Below are 23964 nucleotides of genomic sequence, written 5' to 3'. Positions count from 1 at the left end.
TATCTACCAAGTACGAGTATCTGATGCATTACTAGGGTTCCCTGAGGTAATTGCACCTCGGAATATATTGAGATTTCCATAAACGCATTAGTGAGTTGATTACAGATGCTTTAATAAGTGGTTGGTTAATCAAATTTGGCATGTAGAAAAGCAGACAAGGAGAATTAGATTAATTAGATTGGTTGTAACTTGTCAATTATGAAAACATTACCATAGCTTCAAGTAAGCAATTGGTAAAAAGTCTCCAGGTACTCGAGTAGATTACCGATGGATGATAAAGCTTCTTCCTCTCTTTACAAATACCTCACGATGTGTTAATGTCTACGTATATTATATTGTGATGATATATATATATATATATTCAAACATTACCTACCTTCTCATAGGAGAATTGATAAATACATGGAATCTGACTTACGATATATATAATTTAGATATAATCGTAACGTACCCTTGAAATCACGTGTTATAGTCGTAAACAAACAATGTTCAAAGCAAATTCACACTTCTCTTTCGACTTTCCCTTTACGTCCACGGGTACCTACTACCTCGATAGCTTCCAAGTTCCAAGGTTGTCTTCATCTTAAATCCATCCTTCTGATTGGTCACGATACTGAGTTTTCCCCGTTTGCGTCTGCCAAGACCTGTCCAAGGCTTAGGTAATCCCGCTGCATTGACCGGTGGACCCCCTCACGTTTCTCACCCTCATCACGCTTTCTCAATTTGGTTAACGCACTTCACTTATTACATATCAATTGGAATGTCGAATTTTCGAAAATCCCCCAATGCACATATCATTCTTTAATGCGAGGAGGACCTTTCGCAGCTACAATACCATTGTTCCCTTCCCTTCCTTAAGTACTAGAAGATGCATTGCCAATTTTTCGTCTCGTTTCACTCTGTCATCATCTGCTCGCAATAATGTCATTTATTTCAGACCTCAACTTTTTCATCGAGGAAAGAAAACGAAATCTACTTTTAATTTCAATGATCTTCCTCATGGTCTAGATTTGAGGCCCTTGGAACCTTTGGATTTGGAGCAATCACTTATTAAGGATAAATCTCCAGAAAGAGTTTCCTTGGAATTTTTTGAAGATGTCCAGGATTTACTTCAAGAGACAGTGCCAGCCACAGCTGAATCTGAAGAACGGCGACTTTCCGCAACTTCAGACTCTGTTGAAGATGACACAAAGAAAGTAAAGCCATCAAGGAGAACCAGGCGCATAGAGGGTTTGCCCCAAGGTTTGATTATTCTTGACCCCGAATCCTCAGAGATACAAGAATCGCAAGTTACTCCATCTTCGTCAACAGGTGAGAAAAGTTCCAAAAAAGCCAAGACATCAGGTGAAGTAGAACTTCCCCAAGGACTACTTCCGCTGGAGCCATTGGAAATTGAGGAAGAACCACCACCATATCCAACCGTGATCATGCAGGCCAGGAACAATATGCTCAAGTTTGAGAACTGTGTGGTTATAACACGTGTTGGAGGGTTCTACGAATTATATTTTGAGCATGCCGATGAATTTGGCCCGCTTCTTGGTCTTAAGGTTTCCCACAAGAAAACAAACGCTGGACCTGTGTCGATGGTAAGTCTTCATCATGATGTCGTCCTATTATGTAATAACACTAGATAGGCTGGGTTTCCTTTTCATCAACTGGATCGTTATTTGAAGATACTTGTTCAAGATTTAAATCGATATGTTGCTATATCGGAAGAATTTCCAAATGATATTTCGGACAAGGTAAAATCTGGAGGGCTGATGCATGATCGAAGGGTCTCACGTGTTGTTACACCTGGTACTCTCATTGATGAAGGTTTCATGGACCCTCTTTCGAACAACTATGTACTGGCAATACACATACAGCACGGTGATACAATTGATGCTATTGAATATGAGAGGTATCATAAATCAATCGGTTTGGCTTGGCTGGATCTATCAACTGGTCATTTCTTCACCCAAAAGTCATCGCTTTCACAACTTCCTTCCTTCCTGGCCCGTATAGCTCCACGCGAAATTGTATTGAATGAAGAGATGCAATCTATGAAAAGTCACGAAATATTTACCATTCTGACCGACGAACACCATATGATCACTTACGCAACGCTTTCAGGGGTGAAACCTATATCCGAGTGGACCCCCATGCTAGAATCGGCAGTTTCACCATCCTCGATAGACACCTTCACGGAGGAAGAGATATCGGCTGGCAGTTGCTTACTTCATTATGTTGAAACAAGATTACAAAGTACGAACATGAAACTTCAACCTCCTGCACGCCAGTTGAATGTTATGGGAATCGATAAGAATACTATGAGAGCTCTAGAGATCAAGAAGACCATCAAGGAAGACGTCTTCAGTGGTAGTTTATTGCACACAATCCGACGTACAGTCACAAAAGGAGGTGCAAGACTGTTGGAGAATTGGCTCGGTAAATTTTGTTTCTCTCAATAATTTGGTGTTCGTCAAAGGCTGACGTAAAGAATAGCATCACCTTCGACATCTCTGGATGTGATAAACTCTCGGCTCGATCTCGTGACATACATGCTTGAAAATGAGAATCTTCGAGACCGAGTAACCACTCTCCTGAAACGCAGCCATGATTCCCATCGTCTGCTGCAAAAGTTTGCGTTTGGCAGAGGAGATGGCGATGATCTTTTAGATTTAGCTAGCACAATACATGCTACTCGAGATTTGGCATTCGCACTCGAAGTTCATAATGCGACGCCCAAGCCTTGCATACAAGAACTACTTACTCGTATCCACCTCAAAGACCCAATGGAACTCGCCCAAGCAATTACAGAAGCCATTGACGAAGAAGGTCTAGTTCAGCAACATCGTATTGAAGAAGGTGAGAGTGGAGAGATGCAAGCATTGGCCGAAGCAATCGTCGCCTCGGAAGGAAACACAGAAGAAACATCCATCCTTCGGAAGAGCAACCGCAAGAAACCTACCAGCCTTCGCGAATATTACAACCAGGAGAGTGAAGCCTGGATCATGAAACCAAGCGCCACGCCAACCCTCAAACGTCTCCACACAGAACTATCTTCTCTAGCAAATCAAAAGACCGCCCTGGCAGCTTCTCTCTGCGACCGTCTCGGCGCAACAAGTCTCACCCTTCGCTTCACTCCCGGCCTCGGTCACATCTGCCACGTTAAAGGAAGAGATATAAGTCTGGACATGCCCGAAGCCCGCACCATCAGCTCAAGCAAAAGTACCCGTTCTCTTCACCATCCCGAATGGTCATTCCTGGGTCAAGAAATCGATCAATGTCGCATCCACATTCGAGCCGAAGAACAGCGATTGTTTTACAAACTTCGCGAACTGGCTATTACCAATCTCGTGAAACTTCGACGTAATGCGGCTGTACTGGATGAAATTGATATCGCATGTTCATTTGCTACATTGGCGAATGGAAGAGGTTGGACTCGTCCTATCCTCAATACGAGTTCTGCGCACAAAATTATTGGCGGGAGACACCCTACTGTTGAGACTGGATTAGAGGAAGAAGGTCGAAGTTTTATTTCCAATGATTGTCTGGTGGGAGACGTTCATAAAGCATGGTTAGTCACAGGGCCAAATATGGCTGGAAAAAGTACCTTTCTGCGTCAAAATGCATTGATTACGGTTCTTGCACAAGTCGGATCATATGTACCTGCTGAATATGCAGAGTTGGGGATTGTAGATCATATTTTCAGTCGTGTTGGGTCGGCAGATAATCTCTACCGAGATCAATCGACATTCATGGTGGAGATGTTGGAGAGTGCGACGATCCTCAAAAATGCGACTTCACGATCATTCGTCATCATGGACGAAATTGGTAGAGGAACAACACCAACTGACGGTGTGGCCGTAGCCTTTGCATGTTTGCATCATCTTTACCATGTGAATAAATGCAGGGCTTTATTTGCGACACATTTCCACGCATTGGTGGATTTGATAGAAAAGAACAACATGGACGCGGTGGGCTTTTATTGTACGGATGTGGAAGAGGATGGGAACACAGATGGAGCATTTAGGTATAGGTATAGATTGAAGGAGGGTATCAACAGACAGAGTCACGCTCTCAAGGTTGCTAAATTGGCTGGACTGCCGAGGGAAGCCATTGAGGTTGCTAGGCAGATATTGGAAAATGATGTAAATCCTGAATAGATAGTCAGTAATTGATCACGACCATAAGTATTTGTATAAAATAATGATAAATATTGAAAGCATTCAGGAAAAAATTAGAGTGTTGTTGTTTTTAATCTTCAATGTGCGCATGCACTCGGGGTTAAAAAGCTATGATTTATTCATCACAAAGCTCGAAAAAATTATGGGGTATATGAAGAAATAGCGACGAACCTTTTGGAGTTGATATATTTGTGATTTTCACATCACATTTCATTGTCATACCACGATACACATGCTTGGGCTTGTTAAGTTTTTTCATTTTTCCAGAGTCAAGATACTTGGATGACAACTAGATAATCTTGATGTTTCCTTATATATCCTTTCAGACATACAGTGAGTTCATTTCAGATATATCATTGACGAATTTAGTCGAACATTCCTCCGAATCCCTCATCAGCGGACTCCTCAGCCTCAGACTCCTCCTTCTTGGCCTCCTCAGCAGCAGCAGCAGCTGGGGCAGCCTCAGTAGCGGCAGGTCCGGCACTGGCGTAGGCCTCTGGGTTGGCAATTCGGTCCTTCAACTCATCAATCTCAGACCAGCTGTAGTCGGTTGAGATGGCAACGGCCAAAACCTTCTTGTAGCTGTTGACAACAGAGTGCATAACAGATGGAAGGGTTGGGAAGTTGGCAGCCAAGGAGATAGCAGCGATGGTGGTGATAGCACTGCTGAAAGCCTTGAGAAGTTGGGACTCCTCGATGTCGAGAACACTTGGTGGGAAAGTGTTACCAGCATCGTAAACTTGGGAGATACCCATACCGTATGTGAACGGAGAGATGTTCAACATGTTGAGAAGGGTAGCCTCGGAAGCTCCGACCTTGGAACCAGCCTCAACGAGCTTCAAGTCTGCGGTAATTTCAATGGTACCACGGGCAATCTTGGTTGGGACACCGAGAGCTTGGAAGAAAGAGGTCTTTCCTGGTTCCATACCGGTGTTACCGGCTGGGACGTAGACATCAGCTGGGGCAACGGCACCAGCTCTGGCTGGAGCAGCGACCTTGTTGTCGAGAATCTTGTCACGGATGGTCTTGAGGTCTTGGTTGGTGAAAACGAAACCGACGTTACCCTTGACGAAAGGAAGGAGACGCTCGTATTCTGGGTTGTCGCCAACGAAGCCCTTGACGGCACGGCGGACCTATTCAATCACAAAAATTAGTTTTCCGAGCGCGCAAACAATAGCAAAATCCATCGATCCCGAGTAAACGTACCATGGTGTTCTTTCCCATCAAGACAACACCCTCACCACGGAGAGATCCACGGATCTCGTGCATTTGTTGAGAGCTGACATTGTCGACGGTGACGATGAAGATGGACTTGTACTCCTCGAGTAAGCCCTTGAGCTTATCGAAGTAGCCGGCCTTGTTTTCGGATTTGCCCCCCATATCTTCTTATTTGTGAAGTTAGGTGATTTAAGGACAAATTTATTATGTTGGAGTTGAGGATTTGTTCTTCGTGGAAGAATTGTGATTGTCGCGAAGTAAATCAAAATTCGAAAAAAGATCCATTTGATGAGTTTGACGAATTGCTAGAATGTGGGAGCCACTAGTGCTTAGCGCAATTTGGCATGCGAAAATTTGTTTTGATTGGCTGAGAAGCTCAGACCCTTGTTGATAAATAAATTCGAGATATCTGGATAAATATTTTGTATTTTTGGGGTATTTATTGGTATTTTGATGTACGAATAGCCACTTCAAGGACAGAATTGTATTTCCGTTTATAACCTATTTACTTGATCGGGAGGCCAAGTCAGTCTATCAAAAAAGATGTCGAAACTCAGAACACCATACCAATGCCTCAAACAATGTGGTAACTATCTCGTAGCAGCTCGAGGCTCAAGCATAGATACCTTTGATATTAAAGATGGTTCATACCTTTCAACGTGGAAGTCTCCAGTGCCAGAAAGTACGAATGCATTGAAGACAACTGGAGAAGAGACGCAAACCAAAAGTGAGGAGCAGAACCCAGAAACATCTACTCCAGATGCCCCATTGGAATCGCCAACCCCGCCAGCAAAGAGACGGAAGTTGTCCGTTAGTGAGGAAAAGGAAGAGAAGATTGTTGTCGTACAGCAATTGAAGAAAAAGGCGAAGAATACACCACCAAAGACTGTTGAACCTTCACCCATTACTGCTTTAACTATCACAAAAGACCTCCAGCACGTGATTGCAGTTACCGGCGAGGACAAAACTATCAGAGTGTTGGCATGGGACGATACAGTAGGCAAAGGGTTAAAACAGATTAGTGATCGGTAGGGACTGTCTGCTTTCAAAAAGTGACTCTGACTGACGATTTTAGTACTATGCCTAAACGGCCTTGTGCTCTTGCCACTACCGATGACTGTAGTACCATAATCAGCGCCGATAAATTTGGAGATGTGTTTTCTCTTCCTCTCATCCCATCTCCTTCAGTTCCATCCGCTAAAGCAGATGTTTCTACCGAAAAGCAAGCCCCAAAGAAGTTCCAGCCTTCAGCCAGTGCCTTGACAGTGCATTCCGTACGCAACTTAAAAGCTCTTGAGGCTCAAAAGAAACAGACCAACAAAGTGTCTGAGAAAACTGGTCCAGATTTTGAGCACAAACTTCTACTTGGACATGTTTCTATGTTAACGGATATCGTGACAGCTTCCGTGTCAGGTCGCCACTACATTCTTACAGCTGATCGTGATGAGCATATTCGTATTAATCGTGGAATTCCTCAATCGCACGTCATTGAGGGATTCTGTCTTGGACATGTTGAATATGTTAGTCGTTTATGTATCCCTTCTACAAAACCAGAAATTCTTATTTCTGGTGGTGGAGACGACGACCTACACGTCTGGAACTGGCTCGATGGATCTTTACTATCGAAAGTAAATCTCAAGTTTCAAATTGAAGCATTTGGTTCAGAAACCACCAAAGACGAACTCGAGACCGAGTCTAAGAAGGTTGCAGTAACGGGTATTTATCACGTCAAAGACGAAACATCTGATCGAGATATCATCGTAGTTACATCTGAAGGGCAAGTTTCATCATCCTACCCACCAAGAGCCCAAACTGAACTCAAGCTAACAAAGTCCCAGTGTCCCTGCCGCCTTCGTTTATACTCTCACGCCTTCCAACCAACTCGTACATACCCAAACCATCACCCTACCAGGCAATGCGCTCTCTTGCGCCCTCAGCAATCCTATCCCATCATCTCCATTCTCCCTCATAATCTCGATCGACAACATCCACGAATGCGGTTCCATCATCGCCGTAAAGGACGACAACTCACCTGTCGCAAGTCCTCTACAATTCTTCAAATACGAAAATGAGAAATTCGATAATGTGCAATTGGAAGGATTTGTATCGCAAGATAGCGAGGAGATTTTGGATGCGGAGAAGAAAAATAAGTTGGGTGGTCTCTTGTATAATATTGGAAATTTGAGAAAAATGGAGGATGAGGAATAAGTGTTTGTTAGCTAGCTTACTGATCAATTGAATGGAAAAAATACACAAACCATATCTTGACATCATACACAATTAGGCCAAAAACAATAACAATACTCTACCATCCTCCGACTGACATCAAAATTCCTATTCCATAGATTCACTCTCCTCCTCCCCACAAAAACACAAAAGCACAAAATTTCCCTCCCCCAAAACAAAGTCATCATCACTCGCGAGATTCACTCATCCCCCCACAAAAACTCTCTTCCTCCAACCAAAAAGGCAAAAAACCATGTTATACATGGGAAAACCCTCTCTGATATGAGGATTTTATTACTAGCAGAACCCTTCGAAATGGGGTCAATTCTGTCCGTAATCTATCAAACATCCCACCCATCCGAAGATGGTTAAAACGCAGTGTATGTAAGTCAGTTGTGTAGACCACTGCGCCAGGTCGTACGATGAGATGTTTGATGAAGGAACTGAGAAGGTTAGGGTATTTGTATGACGGGTAGATTGTTTAAGAGTGAATGGATGGATGAAAGTGTAGTGTGATGTTTGTATGGCATGATATGCATTTTTGGTTGGGATGATTTGGATATTGGGGATTGGGTGTGATGGTGACGGTTAGATGTGACATTCAAAGAGGTGACGAGGCTTAGATCATAGTTAATAATTGGAAAGGAAAATGATATTAATATATGACATTGGAATATAGTATGAAGAGGTTGTTGGGTAGTTTGATGTAACCTGTTGATTGTCTACGAAATGGCTGTCAGACGTCTATAGACTCCGGGGTATACCTCTATTGAATTGACAAAGCTTTAAATACTACTCAATATAGCCTTCTTTCTTCTTCTCAAGTCTGATTTTTAGTTTTTGCCTCCATTTAGCCACCGCCTTTCTCACTGCATCCGCAACCTCTGGGCCTTCCGCCTCTTCAATAACATCCAGAACCCATCTCACTCTTTCTGTTCGACCCCACTTTTCATTCCTCACATCCGCAATGATGCCCACCTGTGTAATCGCCCTTGAGATTTCCGACGCCGGTTTAACCTTATGCGCACGAAGATAGTGCCAACATTGTGTAACATTACGAAGAGCTTGTCTAGGATGCTCGATATTTTGATGTGCAAACGCTGTTGCCATTTCATGTATAAGTTGAATCCGTGCTTGTGAAAGAATCTCTGGTGATGGGGCTTTTCGTCTCCACTTTGGCATTGCTGCGTATATTGGAGCATCCAATGCGGCCCAGATTCCCTCGCTTCCGTGATATACCATTGTAGCAAACAAAGGCGCACACTTCTCAGGCTCGATCTCACCTATGCAATGTTGCATGTATATATTATACGCAGCTTGGAGATCTACGAGAGTCGTTGTGTTGATGAGGTCTGCTAGGACTTTGGAATTTATCCGCAAGTTGAACATTTTTGACTGCCTTAGCACTGCGTGTATGTGGCCGAACGCTTGTATATCTCGGAGAAAACTAAACAGATCTTGTATCTTCTCGTCGCTCAACTGTCCGTACTCTTTTAAAGTCCACAGAAGCCACCCAAAGGAAGAGGGAGAATGAAGGGTCTTGATCTTGAAGGTGTCGATGACTACGCTGCTGTTTGTTAAAGCGCCCTGACTAGCCCAACGAGTTAGAACAAGCTCAGACATCTGGCGCCATGTCAAAGTATATTCCTTGGTGTGCAGATTGAACGGACTGAGATCTTGTTGCTGCAATATTTTGAATGCCTCTGTGAACATTGAATTGTCGATGTTTTTCAATCTGGAAAGCACAGAAAGCCAATTTAATCGTGCCCTGTGGGATTGAGCAAGGTAGTCTTTGAGCCCCCATACACTCTTCTGGTCCCAGAAAGTTGAAGAACAGATGACACCCGAATGAGATCTGATCAGAACAGAAGTTATCTCGTTAGGTAAATTGGTAAGAGTTCGGCTCATCACATCAATGGAGTGCCTGTGAGGCAAAAACATGTTTTCCGCAGACCACAATTCTGTGCTGGCAGTGGAAAGATCCGTAGATGCTTGGTTTAGGATTTCTCGAACGCGTTTCAACAGCTCAGGCGTTTCCTTGCCTCGATTGGACCATATTAGCATTCGGAGGTGGTTAATACTTCGTTGTGAGGATATCAAAGATGTCTCTGATTCCATCAAGAATTTATTTCTATTTGTTGGAGCAGTCATTTTTCGGAGCCAGCTTAATGACCACTTATTGAATATAGACAAAATATTGTCTACATTACTACCCAATTGAACTGCGGATAACGAAGGAAGTATTTCAGAAACCAGAAGTTGTGTTTCATTGGTGCTTGGGAGATCTGCAATCAACGACAAATATTCTGCTATGACTTTCGAATCAAAATCGGCGGGCGTGAGAACTTTACAAGACACAATGCCATCCCAGATTTGTCTATAGAAAGCAAGCAGTTTTTTAGCTGCATCAGCATCTCCTCCACAAAAGAAATCTTCCGTCTTGGGACTTTGTCTGCTACAACCTTTAGCGTTGGAGTAAGAGCCGCTATGAATATCCACGAGAACATTTGTAACAGTTCGAAGTGAGTTAGACAGCAGATCGCTAGTAACTAGTCCAAGAGTAAGACTCTGTTGGAGTCTTTTACCAAACGATATGCAAAGCTTTAAAGCTTTCTTCGGTCCAATCAACCGTTGATGCCGACCCTTCTTCTTTTCCGTATTCCAGTCCGCTTTCAACTCATTAGATTCTCGATGATTTAGCTCTATTGCCATTTCAAAATCGTGAAAATGGTCTTGGATATGCCTTTCCTGTCGCAAGATATCGTAGCCTTTCTCGCCCGAGTCTTCCGCAATTACAGGCTCCATAGAAACGTCCGCAGGTTCTTCGGGCATAGGAGTCCAATTGGTCAACCAAGATGGTAAAGCTGGCGGATGCTTTGATTGTTCCGTGATTCGAGGTGTTGGAGCCTCCCACTGCGATTCAATCTTCTCTGGCCCCCATGATGAGCACCACAAAGCCCCCGGATCGTACATTGAAGCCTGTGTCATCTCTGTGGCATATGCCATTCTCCTCCTCCCCAATCTCCTTCTGCTTTCCAACGGGCCAGGCACTGAGCTTCCATGTCGACGTATTGTATTCGAGGCACCGCAGAAGCGTTGGAATGCATTGCAAAGATCCTCCTCAGAGACCCATACACATTCAAAGGATGTTGTGAGATGTTTGAGCCTTCGACAGGAAGTCGATGGGCGAGGGAGCATCGCTCGTTGAAAAATATGCCAGCCGCGTTAATGCTTTGCGATTCGACATTGGTGAGGTATTGAAATCAGATCTTTTTGGAGCAGAATAGCATGCTCTATATTCTTCATGCGCAAGATATCGTACAGTGAGAATGACTCCAGCGGAAGCTTTATCAATGGAGTTTGGGTATCATTAATTCGTACATAGCGAACAATAATTGAAATGCAACGGATCAACAGTTTTTCCAGAGCTCCCTCGTCCCTGTTAATTTTGTGGATCTCGAAGCTCACGTTTGGTGGGGTGAAAATGAAACCCCGAAGGGACCATGGGAATTAGGCAATGGTAATAGTAAGAAAATAAATAGACCAAGGTTCATATAAACCTTATACTTCAATTAGATTTCTTCCTAACTTCTCCTCGGACTTATTGTCAACCTTATTGTTTGACGCAATCTCAGACGTTTGTATCTTGTACATCTGTGGCGTTTTTCCAGCAAAAGAGTCCCCTCATCTGGTTTGAGATATAAATTAGTACACTATGGAGCATCAGTTTGAACCATTACAGAACGACCTCATCCTTAGAACAGCATGGGGTAGATGCAATCATTCCTCAATCTTCAGAATGCTGATTGCTAACGAAGTCCAGGTCAGAAGGTTGAGCGTCCACCAATGTGGGTGATGCGTCAAGGTATGGCCAATGTTTGAAGTCAATGAAATTGACGAGATAGAGATAGCTAACATCTGGAAATCTTACAGCTGGACGTTACCTGCCTGAATACCACGAAGCAAAAGGAAAGAATGACTTCTTTGAATGCTGCCGCTCTCCGGAGATCGCATCGACATTAACTCTCCAGCCCATTGAACGTTTCGCCGGACTTGTCGACGCAGCTATTATATTTTCCGATATTCTCGTGATTCCTCAAGCTATGGGGATGACCGTAGAGATGGTTGACAAGAAAGGACCTCATTTTCCCGAACCTCTGGAGTCACCTGAGGACGGCCAATATGAGCGAGTTTTGAACAAGAAGGTGGATGTCGCGGCAGAATTGGACTATGTTTACAAGGCAATCACTTTGACCAGACACAAGTTAAAGGGAAGAGTACCATTATTTGGATTTTGTGGTGCTCCATGGACCCTGTTATGTTACATGGTGGAAGGTGGAGGAAGCAAGTTGTTTGTGAAGACCAAGACTTGGGTTTACAGGTATCCAGAAGCAAGCAAGGCGCTTCTTCAGAAGATCGCAGAAGTGTGTGTAGAGTATTTGGCTTTGCAAGTAAAAGCTGGTGCACAGGTAAGTTCATTGGCCGCTCGCGACTTTACTTGGTCGAAACTAATGGTTATATCAGTTGGTTCAAGTTTTCGACTCTTGGGCTGCGGAGTTATCCCCATCTTCTTTCAAGGAGTTCTCACGACCATATCTTGCCTATATATCGGAAAATCTACCAAAACGCTTAAAGGAGCTCGGTCTCGAGCAAGTCCCAATGGTTGTATTTGCAAAGGGAGCTTGGTATGCCTTAGATTCCTTGTGTGATTTAGGATACCAGGTAGTAGGTTTGGACTGGTTACAAGACCCCGCGGAGGCCGTTCGGATACGAGGAGACCGCCCAATTGTCTTCCAAGGCAATGCAGACCCAGGAGTTCTATATGGAACTCGTTCCGAAATCACTCGGGTAGTCGAGGAAATGGTAAATGGTTTTGGTGGAGGAAAACAAGGATGGATTGCAAATCTCGGTCATGGTTGGTATTCCCTATTCGACTGCTTTTTCTCAACTAATCCATTTTCTTCTCACAGGTATCACGCCATTCGTCAACCCCGAGGATTTGAAATTCTATTTCCAAGAGATTCACCGATTAACCAAGTGATACCCAAATCAGCAAGTGTATTGATCATTCCTTGGTGTGAACCCTCTTCTCGACACCAATATCTTCGTTCCTATGAAAAAGTATTGAGTCAAAGATAGTCCTTTAGGATTAGATTGTATAACATACCACAATTCTGGCTTCTCACTGATGAACTTCTCCATCAATTCCTGGCACTCCTTGCTTTGCATGTTGACAACTTCAATTCCTCTTTGCTTCAAATATGCTTCACCGCCGAGGAAAGTATTGTTCTCACCCACGACGACTCGTGATATTCCGTACAAAATACATGCTCCCGTACTTTCCATCGTGATTAGTATATTCCAGAGTCATTCATATGAATATCAAACATACCACATATCACATGGAGACAATCTACCCGTGATTGGTTAGTTTTGTCTTCTTGAATATGGAAATTCTGTTTGATGGCGAGGTTTTCTCGTGACATACGTTGTATACATGGTGGACCCCTTATAAGCCGAGGCAGGGAGGCGACCTGAATTTTCCAAAGCGGATGTCTCTCCCTATTAAGTTGCATCAGCATTTCCTCATTGGCAAGCAACAAACAATATCAAGTCTCACATGATGAATAGCACTCCCTTTCTGGACTCTCATATTATGGCCCCGGCCCAACAACTTCCCATCTCTTGAGACTAAAGCTGCACCAATCTGACATTTATGGCATCTTGATTAGAAATGGCCAGAGATTGGCAATGGAATGATCTTGGGGATTCGTACAGGCACACCACCTTCTTCATATCCAATCTTGGCTTCTTCGACTGCAATTGCAAAGGCTTCTTGATCGGTCAGGGAATTCATGATTAAAAGTCGTAAATGGGTTTTGATGAGGTTTGATGGGGGTGAAAGGAAGAATGAGGGGCACAAGTCTCTGGTTCTCGATATATATACCTAGTATGTATTTGACTGTGCGAGATGAGCAATGGAATGATCAGGGATGTTTCTCTGACAAATTCGATTTATTTTATTCATGAAATTGTGGAATTCCATACCTCAGCTGTACAGTCTTCTACATATACCTAGGCATTCTGTACATAAACCGAGATAATCTCCCTACCGTGGCTACCTAGGGGATCTGTTCCGATGCCAAAATGTGGAAGAATTATCAACAGCTTATCGATAAGAAACCCACCTTTGAAGTTTGAGCCAAAGAAATATTATCCGTTGATGGTGATTGGTTGATGTGGAATATCCGGATGTCATTGCTGGATTAGTCTCAATATAGTCTAGCGTAGCCTTACATCAGAATAAGCAAAGTGAAGGATGGTGTGGAAAGAAATGGATACAGGTGAGACAAGAGCATTGATTACAAAGTCCTAGATAGATATCCATCTGGAAATAATATATATCTACCTAGGTACTAGTAGATATCTAGCATAAATCAATATGAATAATCTTCATTTATACCTATATATAGGTAGCTACCTACCTAGGTATATAAATTGAGTGAATATCTACGATATATATCTATCGATATATCCAAGAGGGGCAGATTTTCCTGATTTCCCCCCAAAGAAAACATTCTCAATCCTTGTCCATTTTCGAGACCCTTCTTTCAGATTCTAAAATATTTTGCCCGCCGCTTCTTTCTGCTTCTGTCTTCTGTCAAGGCAAAACAAAAGTACTACAAGTAGGTAATAATAATAAGAAGAATAAGAATCTCATTCACATCTGGCTGGGTACACACTACCATACCTACTACTTCTACTACTACTACTACTACTCCCTACTTACTCATTTATTTAACCTTAGTCCATTCAGAAAAATCTTACTTACTTAACTTTCTTTCCCCTTCGAAATCACTTATCGCTATTGACAATCAATCTCCTCTCACCCTCTTCCACTCTTATTAATTCTTTCGACAATTAAAGTCTGTCAACGTTTATCAAGTCAAACTCTGCAAACACTTTCTTGACTTTGAGACCTATTCCCTCGAGAAAGAAAGAAGAACTTTTATTTCTTCTTCCCTCAAACTTCCCTACCTCTGCGCCGAGTCGTGAACAGTAACAACTTGTAAGTAATTCATGGTTTCCACAATTCTAGTCATGTAGCCTGTCTATGGTAGTATCTCAATATGTGCTACCGTGCCATGATGAGTTGTATTGGCATACTTATCTATGTGATTCGACGGGCCCATCATCACACCGGTTGGGTTAGTTTGATGCGTTTCTCGGATGGCTAACACTTCTTCTACCACTACTTCTAGAATACAAGAGAGCCTAGCCCGACATTGTATTTAAAGTCTCTCATCGACCAGAAACACAAACTCAAACACATAAAGAAAATCAACGTTAAAGAGATCTTTTCTCTACACCAACATACAAAATGGTCAAGGATACCAAGTTATACGATCTGTTAAGTGTAAGGCTTCATTCCTCTCTGTGATTCGGAGAACAATGCTCAACTCCAAAAATAGGTTGCACCAACTGCCACCGAAGCAGAACTCAAGAAAGCATACAAAGTCGGGGCTCTGAAGCATCACCCAGGTTAGTCATTCCCCAGATCCTCCACTCTTGGTGTTCCTTTCTTCTTCATCTCACTTCCGAGACGTGATTCTGACATGCGACCAATAGACAAGAATCAACACAACCCTGACGCCGAGGAAAAATTCAAGGAAATCTCCAGAGCATACGAAATTCTTTCGGACCCCCAGAAGCGCCAAATCTATGATCAATATGGCGAAGAAGGTTTGGAGGGTGGTGGAGGAGCCGGTGGAATGAATGCCGAAGATTTATTCTCACAATTCTTCGGCGGCGGTTCTGCATTTGGCGGTGGTGGATTCGGTGGTATGTTCGGTGGTGGTGGTGGCATGCAACAACGTGGTCCACCAAAGGCCCGTACCATTCATCACGTCCACAAAGTTTCACTTGAGGACATCTATCGCGGAAAAGTCTCCAAACTCGCTCTCCAGAAATCCGTCATCTGCCCCAAGTGTGAGGGAAGAGGTGGAAAGGAAGGTGCCGTTAAGAAGTGTGCTGGATGTGACGGCCACGGTATGAAGACAATGATGCGCCAGATGGGACCCATGATCCAACGTTTCCAGACTGTCTGCCCTGACTGTAATGGAGAGGGAGAGATCATCCGCGAGAAGGACAAGTGCAAGGGTTGCAATGGTAAAAAGACTACTGTGGAAAGAAAGGTCTTGCACGTCCATGTCGACAGAGGTGTTCGCAGTGGACACAAGATCGATTTCAGAGGCGAGGGTGATCAAACACCAGGCGTGCAACCAGGTGATGTTGTTTTTGAGATTGAGCAAAAACCACACGACCGTTTCCAACGCAAAGACGACGATTTGTTTTTCCATGCCGAAGTCGATCTTTCGACTGCCCTTGCTGGTGGAACTATCTTTGTCGAACATTTGGATGAACGATGGTTGAGCGTTGAAATCCTTCCAGGAGAAGTTATCAGCCCAGGTAAGCAATGCATTCCAACGCGCTCACATTGAATTAGTCTAACAGCTTTTGTAGGAAGTGTCAAGATGATTCGTGGCCAGGGTATGCCTTCATATCGTCACCACGATCACGGAAACTTGTACATCCAATTTGATGTCAAATTCCCAGAGAAGAACTGGACCACCGATCCTGCAGCGTTCGAGGCCCTCAAGACCATTCTTCCACCCGCACCAGAAGGTATTACACCACCTACCGATGCAATGACCGAAGTTGCCGATCTCGAGGACGTCGATGCCAGTCAACAAGCTAGAGCCTCAGGCGCCGGTGCCATGGACGAGGACGATGAAGATGGCCAAGGTGGCGAACGTGTCCAATGTGCTTCTCAATAAATTCATAGTAGTATTGGCGTTTGGCCTGGGGATTTTCTTCGTACTTTTCTTTCTTCATACAGAGATTTTTTCATCAACCTCTTTTGCATCTTTCGTCGGTTATATGATACACTATACTTGTTCTTCATGGTCTCAAGTGCGATACCATCATGGCCCATTCAGATTTTCAAGGCAAGGGCTTCTTGGAATTTTGGTCATTAGCATACACGAATGACGAAATGAGCAATGAGTGGGTTTGGTTTCTGGGTGAATAGACGAGGGCTCGGAAGAACGAAGGGGCTAAGAGCCTTTGGACAACTCGGTGTGCATGCATGGTGCGAACCCTAATTTTCTTATGAGAACATGAGAATCATACATTATGAAATAAATGGAGCATCTTTTCTAAAAGTTTCATATGATCTCAGATCAAGATGAAATCAGAATTGATGGAATCAATACATTCGAGAACCTCTAGCTGATGATCTCTTATCTTAATATGGCGTTTAGACAGCTGGGATAGATAGCATGTAGGAAAAAAAGCAGATTATGAATCCTTGTTTGTGTTTTGTGGATGGCATGATTATGTGATGTGACGCTTTGCTTTAAGGTGACATGTACGTGAATCTGTGGAGCTCCTTGATGGTCTTCTGGTCGTGAATCTAATGATGTGACCCATGTACCTATCCCATACTCTTTAGCCGAAGGAAAAGGAGGGTCCCCAAAATGTTTCAGACACATACAAATCCTTTGACTCGTAAATCTCGTTCAATTATATCCATTAAAACGAGGCACTAACTACTAATTGCGGTACTGGTATCAGTAATGGTATTGTTACATACAAACATCCATCTATCAAATTCCCGTGCAACTTCTTCGTTCTCATATCCATCCATGCATGAATAAGTTCCTAAAAGTATTCTTCATCCCCCATCCCATCCCATCGACATAAACATTATAAACGCCTCCTTTCATCTTTTTCTCATCTCAGAATATCTCTTTAAAGCATATGCCTGGCCATACAAAAAGTAAACGTCCATCCCTCATCCACCTTCTCGACTCTCATTTACTCATCCTCAAAAGGCTTGACCTTAACTCCAGCCCCTTTAACTGCTCTTCTCAATTTATCCCTCGCTTCCCTCTTCCTTTTCGCCGCTTCACTCAATTCCGATTTTTCTTCAGCACTGTACCCACTGACCTTCTTCCTCGGACTGGGACTTCCATAAATCGAACCCGAACCACTCATCATGAATGTCGATCCGCCTAATCTTCTCGAGGCCGAACCCTTAAACTGACTTTCCGGTGTGTAGAAAAGCCTACTTGAGTTCGAGGTACCGGGTGTATTGACTCTCATGCTTAATCTATTTGTACTTTTCTGCGGTGTTCTCAAGGAGGGTGAGGATTCTCGACTAGTGGTATTGAATCTCATTTTGCGCATCTGGTTTTCGAGAACATCGACATCCCCGCTGCGTTTTTCTGCCATTGAAGTCATCTTGGTAATAGTACGCATAATCGCTTCGACGGTAGGAGCTGCGGTTTTTGCATTTCCGACAGAATCCTGAGATGCAATTTTAGCTCTGAGAACAGTGAGCCCTTCTTCGGCTTCAGAGAGGAGTTTTTGGAAGTTCAAATAATCTCGACGAAGATCATGTTGCTGTGCGGCTTGTTCGGTGTTGAGTGGTTTTGCTCGAGCTATTGCTACTTGGTCAGGGTGTGTATGTGATTGAACCGTCCTTTTGACTTCTTCGAATCTTTGTCTTAATTTGACGGTTTCCTTCTCGAGGCTTTCGCAAGTTTCGATCTTGTCATCCACATCTTGAATCCTACCCATTTCGAGTTCGCGCGCTAGGTCTTTTTCCACGATATAGGAAAGTGCTTTTATTTCATCTAGGCACCATGACTCATCATCTTCAAGATCCTTTCTGCCCCTGTCTTCTTTGAGTTGCTCGGTGTGACCCTTGATGAAAGATTTTAAAGCCTTTGCATTGAGACCAAGAGTGTCAATCATAGAATTGATATCACGGTACAAAATTTCTACCTGAGCCGGAATACTATCACCCTTTTCAGGTGATTTAACATCTGAATAAGCGACAAATTCATCTAATGTCCTCGTAGCTTCAATATCCTCTGTGAGGTATTTCTGCATCTTATCATCTTCATCATCGACGAGTGATCTTGTCTCCTCTGCCTCCTTTCTTGCTCTGGCCTCGAGACGACGCTGCTCCTGTGCCTTTTCTTGCTCAACAGATGTCGCAAAAGTGCTTTGTGTAGGCGTAATTGCTCGTCCTGATGGCTTTTGCGCGTTCAGTATATGTGATGCAAATCCTGGCGCACTGGCAGACCTTGACGCGTCGGGACGCATCATTCGTGGCGGAACAGCCGTTCTCACGGGACTGGGTGACCGAGGTGATGGAGGAATTATAGGGCCTGTTGGTGGCGGTAGTTTAGTAGCAGCACTAATCTCCCCGAAGAGACCCCGCGATTGCCCAAACGAGGGCGGCTTTTGTACTTTTGCGAAAGGACTGATATCTGCTTTGGCTTTCTGGTTGCCTCCGAAGGAGCCCTGAGGTGTTGGGCTTGGCGTGACGTTATTCTCAGGCGTTGGACTATCTAGCTTTCCGATATCCTCCCCGCTTCCCTCTTCACTCGGCTCTTTGCTCTGGTCGTCGTCTTCATCTTCTGTAAGGAAGTCGGAATCATCACCTTCATCATCCGGGCCTCCAGGTATATCGTCTGTTGGAGATTCAGGTGCCGGTGCCTGAGCCGGCGATTGAGAGTCTTTTTTGATTGGAGGTGGTGGTATTTCGGTTTGAGTAGGTTTAGGCTTTAGAACAAAATCGGGTGGTAAGGGTGCATCATTCTCCTTTTCAGAGGCAGGAATATCTTTAGCTACAGATTTAGGTTTAGGTGTGAAATCCGGAGGAAGTGGTGCATCATTCTCAGAAGCAGATGTTTCGCCTACAGTGTAGCTGGATTTACTTGTTGGATCTGGGGGCAGAGGAGCTTCTGGCATTCTATCGCTCGGTTCTTGTTTGATCTTCACAGGTGGTGAAGAAGGAGCTGGAGTTGGCTTAGTAGGTATAGCCGCGGCGAAGGGATTTGGGGTGGCTTTAGCCGGAGCTGCGAAAGGATTTGGAGCCGCCTTTACTTCGGTGCTCGCGAAAGGATTGGGCTTTGTAGACCCAGAAGCAGAACCAAAAAGTCCACCACCAGTAGCGGGGGCTGTTGTGTTGAAGAACGAAGACTTTGCCGGGGCAGGAGTTGAACTTGGGGTTACGGATTGAGGTTTTGTTTGATCTTCTGCTTCTGGGGCGTCCATATCTGCATCTTTTGAAACAGGTGTTTGCACAGCGGGGGTTTTCTCTGCCTCCTTCAAAGCATTACTGAAGCCTCCACCCCCGAAAAACGAACTCTTTGTTGCAGTCGTGTTATCTGGCTCAGATTCTTTAGAAGTATCGGCCTTGAACGTCGAACCAATGACAAACTTACCGCCTCCGAAAGTACTTGACGAAGACTGTTGCTCAGTTTTATTGGCACCTCCGAAGAGACTGCTAGATTGCGCAGTATTGCTAGTATTGCTGGAACCGAATATTCCGCCACTCGTACTTGGAGCGTTGTTATTAGTAGAACCAAAAATACCACCTCCAGTGGCGGGCAATGCAGCAGGTTTAGAACCAAATATGCTTCCTCCGGTGGCCGGAGCAGCTGCAGCTGCGAAACCACCTTGATTCGCAAAATTAGCAAATCCTCCAGACGGTTGAGGCTTGTTTCCAGTAGCAGCACTTGAGCCAAAGACAGGCTGAGATGCCCCCAAAGCACTTGACTGACCAAAAGCTGTGCCTGTGCTTGGCGCAGCAGTATTCGTAGAACCCCATACTGATTGTCGCCCTGGCAAGCCCGATTGTCCGAATGCTGGAGCGGATGGTGTACCGAAGGCTGGCGCGCCGAAAGCTGGACCTGCTTGTGCTGCGGGAGGGGCCATTGATGGAGTACCAAAACTTGGCGTTCCAAATGCTTGACCGGTCTGACCACCCTGGGCACCCCATGGCGACTGTGTCTTGCCCATAGCAGAGGACGACCCGAAAGCGCCTGTTCCAGCAGGAATCGCTGGCTTCCCAAATGCCGAGTTTGTAGGAGCTTGACTTCCGAAAGGCTGACTTGAAGTACTGGCAAATGCAGGTGCTGCTGCGGTAGCCTGTTGCGAAGGCGCCACCCCTTCAGCAGTGACTAGACCTGGATATATAGTTTTCTGCCGAATCGAATCGTTGTAGATGATCCACCAAGAAGCCAGAACACCTTCGTTATTCAGAATCATGAGAGCAGGCGCGGGGTAAGGTGATTCATCGATCTCCTCATCGCCGGGAATCGGCTTCCAGATCTTCGTAGTGCTTGATAGGTCAAGCGCAAAACCAATGGGGGAGGTATCCCCAAACCCTCCACCTGATGTTGCAGGAAGCTGAGCTCTAAAAGAGTCGTCGGCCATTTCAGTCATCGTGAATACCCCTGTTATTCTGTCTGAGGGTTTATCGGTAGTTAGCGGTACGCTCGATTTGGTGAAGAGGTTAATATCCGTGGATGCTGTCGAGCCTACTACCAGTAAATCCTGTATGCTCGGGGGAAAGTCTTTCAAACGAAGCAAGAAGTGATGCGGTGGTGAACGATTGAGACCATACGGTGGAGCAGGATCGGTGAGTTTCTGGAACGTGAAGATCGCAGGTGGTTGCCTCGTAGCCAGATGGAATTTGGACTCCGGAGCATTGCCAGGGTCGAAGTTTGATGGTGTATGCACAAGCAAAAATACGTTGTTTTCGAGCCAAGTAATGGATGATACTTCGCCATGTTAGTTTTTCCTGTGACACGAAACAACGAAGAAGACTTACCATGATCGCCATCATTTAAGCCAGGCGGCTTTGGGATTTCTGCTTTAATTTCCCCCTCCGGTGTCATTTGCACAGCACTACCATCACCTAGCCCAGCTACCAATTGCTTTCCTTTAGTGGACCATGAAACGCAGCTGACACCACTCCTTAAGATTTGGCCATTGGGACCTGGTTTGAATGCGCGATCTTTAAGGTTCGCCATCATAAGGTTTCCATCCCCAGTCACAACCGCCAGAAGCTCGCCTTTCTCCCTGGTGGGATTTGGCACAAGAGCTCTCAAAGATTCGCCATTTGTAGGTACTTCGAAAGCTGTTTGGGTAGATCCATTGAGTAGGGCGTCAACATCGTAGACTGCCAGCCCACCACCAGTCTCCGCAGATAGAATCAAATAAGCATCGTCCGCTGAAAAGGCAAGCTGCGATACCCTCATGGGCATAGGGATTCTGAGCTCAGGCTGGAAAGATTTAAAATTTCCACTACCAGGCCCCTCAAACGCCTTTTCCACTGATGCCGTCCTTGCAACAACTATAGCATCTGGACCGGCCGCTGCCAGTAATCCACGGCGGGAAGATATGCTCAGTAGCGACGATGTTGGAGGAGGAGGGTTATCGGCTGGCCATGCTGAAGGAAGTAATTGTAATTTAGATTCGCCCGCGAGAGCATGAAAGTGAAGGGCCTATATTTGTATTAGCTACTGTAATGATCCTGTCAGACACTAGAATAATGCATATACCGTCGTTTGTATATCCTCCAGCTCCGGACCCAATTGTGCACTTCGTCCTGTCGCACCACCAGCAGGGCCTCCACTAAGACTACCACCCCCTGGGTTGCCAAAGCTGAATGCCATGATCTAAAAAGATGCCCCAGAATACTAAGTGGATTGGCAATTCATTACAGAGCTCGGCGCATGGAGTAAATATACCGAATGATTCTGCGAAAGGAAGAAAGATAGACGTGAATCGAGATCGACAGCAAGGAAGATAGGAAAAGCTAATTCGAGGAGCTGTATCGAATACCCAAGGTTTGGAAATCTGCGGTGGTAAAAGAGATGATTAAAAGGCGAATGGTTCTAGCTTTCTACTTCAAAATAATAATAAATAATAATAAAGCTCGATTCGCTCTCCGCTCGCGTTTTTGTAGATCACGTGTTGAATCGCGAAAGCACAAGCTCAAGCTCCAGGCGCCCAAAGATCCTCGTCAGCGACAGCAACCTGGGATTATCAAAGTCCCGTTTGAAGCTCAGCAAAACAATCATTTCAACACATTTACGAATATCCCCAATTTCTCCCAAAATCCTATTCCATTTCCACCCATTCCAATACCTAAGTGTCACATATAATCCCGCTCATTGAGCTTTGTTGATACAATGCCTGGTTTCGACTTCTCCAACCATACTCGCAATGCTGCGTTACACGCCAGAGGTGTCCCATTACCAAAAGCTACAAGCACCGGAACTACGATCGTAGGATGTATCTTTGAAGGAGGCGTAGTTGTGAGTTATATTCATTATTCTGCCATCTATAAATAATTTAAATCCGTCGTCATTTCAAACTTATACACAAACTACGATGCTGATCAGACCTTATCCAGATCGCAGCAGATACCAGAGCTACCAGCGGACCCATAGTAGCAGACAAGGTACGATCAGTATAACATTACGACCGTTGATGCAATACTCATTCCCATTAGAATTGCGAGAAACTCCATTACATTGCCCCTCAAATCTGGTGTGCAGGTGCAGGTACAGCTGCCGATACCGAATTCACAACCGCCCTCATATCTTCACAACTCGAGCTTCACTCGCTATCAACAGGTCGCAAACCTCGAGTCGTCACTTGCATGACTATGCTCAAACAACACTTGTTCAGACACCAAGGACACATCGGAGCATATCTTGTAGTGGCAGGTGTTGATCCTACAGGTGTTGGTTTGTTCACAGTACATGCGCACGGAAGTACAGACAAGTTGCCGTATGTTACCATGGGAAGTGGTTCGCTTGCTGCGATGTCTGTGTTTGAGACACAATGGAAATCTAAGATGACAGAGGATGAGGCTGTCCAGTTGGCATCAAATGCTATTCAAGCTGGTATCTTTAACGATTTGGGTTCCGGATCGAACGTGGATGTGGCAATTATCACAAAAGATAAGACAACATTGAAGAGAGGTTTTGTCAAGCCAAATGAGAGAAGCAAAAAGCAAAAGAGTTATGTTTTCCCTAGAGGAACAACGGCTGTTCTCAACGAAAAGATCATTACAAGGGAGGAGATTAGTAAATATGTCACAGTACATGAGGTTGAAGGCGAGGCCGCGCTAGGGGAGAAAATGGACATTGATGCTTGAGGATGGAAGGTTGTCTAGGACGGGATCTTTACTTGTATCAAAAGACTAAATTCAAGGAAAGGCGCATCACAAATATCATGTAGCTTGAGGAGAATGCGTTCACGTTATAATGAAATATACGATGGGAGCTAAGGCTACATCATACTAAACCAATTTTTTAATATTGATGATTCATAGATGGAATAAAGAGCGAGCCGCTACCCCGCTAGCGCTTACATAGCCCAAAATCTCACTACGTCCGTAAATCACATCAACCTCGAGATCTGTCTCTCAAGAAGAGTTTAACGAAGTGGAAACGGCCATTTCACTACATACTCT

The 23964-nt window shown here is 44.5% G+C and overlaps 9 protein-coding genes across 9 annotated transcripts; 5 read left to right on the top strand and 4 right to left on the bottom strand.

Annotated features, from left to right (window-relative positions):
• Nucleotides 1-785: 785 nt before the first annotated feature.
• On the top strand, nt 786-4148 carry EAE98_007714 (uncharacterized protein; the record flags this gene model as incomplete). The annotated part of the gene is made up of 3 exons (XM_038955337.1): nt 786-1586; nt 1635-2427; nt 2485-4148. 3 exons carry the CDS (start codon nt 786-788, stop codon nt 4146-4148), a joined length of 3258 nt encoding a protein of 1085 aa, XP_038808515.1.
• Nucleotides 4149-4534: 386 nt separating this feature from the next.
• Nucleotides 4535-5549, bottom strand: EAE98_007713 (uncharacterized protein; the record flags this gene model as incomplete). The annotated part of the gene is made up of 2 exons (XM_038955336.1): nt 4535-5302; nt 5376-5549. 2 exons carry the CDS (start codon nt 5547-5549, stop codon nt 4535-4537), a joined length of 942 nt encoding a protein of 313 aa, XP_038808514.1.
• Nucleotides 5550-5930: 381 nt separating this feature from the next.
• Nucleotides 5931-7595, top strand: EAE98_007712 (uncharacterized protein; the record flags this gene model as incomplete). Its single annotated transcript, XM_038955335.1, has 3 exons — nt 5931-6415; nt 6463-7164; nt 7226-7595. 3 exons carry the CDS (start codon nt 5931-5933, stop codon nt 7593-7595), a joined length of 1557 nt encoding a protein of 518 aa, XP_038808513.1.
• An 810-nt stretch (nt 7596-8405) lies between these two features.
• On the bottom strand, nt 8406-10811 carry EAE98_007711 (uncharacterized protein; the record flags this gene model as incomplete). The annotated part of the gene is made up of 1 exon (XM_038955334.1): nt 8406-10811. The coding sequence occupies one exon, from the start codon at nt 10809-10811 to the stop codon at nt 8406-8408; it is 2406 nt and encodes an 801-aa protein (XP_038808512.1).
• Nucleotides 10812-11328: 517 nt separating this feature from the next.
• On the top strand, nt 11329-12654 carry EAE98_007710 (uncharacterized protein; the record flags this gene model as incomplete). The annotated part of the gene is made up of 5 exons (XM_038955333.1): nt 11329-11383; nt 11437-11478; nt 11547-12082; nt 12138-12528; nt 12584-12654. The coding sequence occupies 5 exons, from the start codon at nt 11329-11331 to the stop codon at nt 12652-12654; spliced, it is 1095 nt and encodes a 364-aa protein (XP_038808511.1).
• Nucleotides 12655-12678: 24 nt separating this feature from the next.
• Nucleotides 12679-13470, bottom strand: EAE98_007709 (uncharacterized protein; the record flags this gene model as incomplete). Its single annotated transcript, XM_038955332.1, has 6 exons — nt 12679-12724; nt 12781-12951; nt 13006-13026; nt 13102-13175; nt 13234-13320; nt 13390-13470. The coding sequence occupies 6 exons, from the start codon at nt 13468-13470 to the stop codon at nt 12679-12681; spliced, it is 480 nt and encodes a 159-aa protein (XP_038808510.1).
• Nucleotides 13471-14994: 1524 nt separating this feature from the next.
• EAE98_007708 (uncharacterized protein) lies at nt 14995-16450 on the top strand (the record flags this gene model as incomplete). The annotated part of the gene is made up of 4 exons (XM_038955331.1): nt 14995-15030; nt 15086-15155; nt 15243-16082; nt 16137-16450. The coding sequence occupies 4 exons, from the start codon at nt 14995-14997 to the stop codon at nt 16448-16450; spliced, it is 1260 nt and encodes a 419-aa protein (XP_038808509.1).
• Nucleotides 16451-17492: 1042 nt separating this feature from the next.
• EAE98_007707 (uncharacterized protein) lies at nt 17493-22153 on the bottom strand (the record flags this gene model as incomplete). Its single annotated transcript, XM_038955330.1, has 3 exons — nt 17493-21256; nt 21307-21982; nt 22040-22153. The coding sequence occupies 3 exons, from the start codon at nt 22151-22153 to the stop codon at nt 17493-17495; spliced, it is 4554 nt and encodes a 1517-aa protein (XP_038808508.1).
• A 519-nt stretch (nt 22154-22672) lies between these two features.
• On the top strand, nt 22673-23646 carry EAE98_007706 (uncharacterized protein; the record flags this gene model as incomplete). The annotated part of the gene is made up of 3 exons (XM_038955329.1): nt 22673-22798; nt 22897-22944; nt 22996-23646. 3 exons carry the CDS (start codon nt 22673-22675, stop codon nt 23644-23646), a joined length of 825 nt encoding a protein of 274 aa, XP_038808507.1.
• Nucleotides 23647-23964: the final 318 nt, after the last annotated feature.

This window comes from Botrytis deweyae (genome assembly GCF_014898535.1).
Source record: "Botrytis deweyae strain B1 chromosome Unknown BDEW_018, whole genome shotgun sequence".
Classification (NCBI taxonomy): Eukaryota; Fungi; Ascomycota; class Leotiomycetes; order Helotiales; family Sclerotiniaceae; genus Botrytis; species Botrytis deweyae.
The sequence above is the reverse complement of the archived record's forward strand: the minus strand, read 5'-3'. Positions and strand labels throughout refer to the sequence as shown.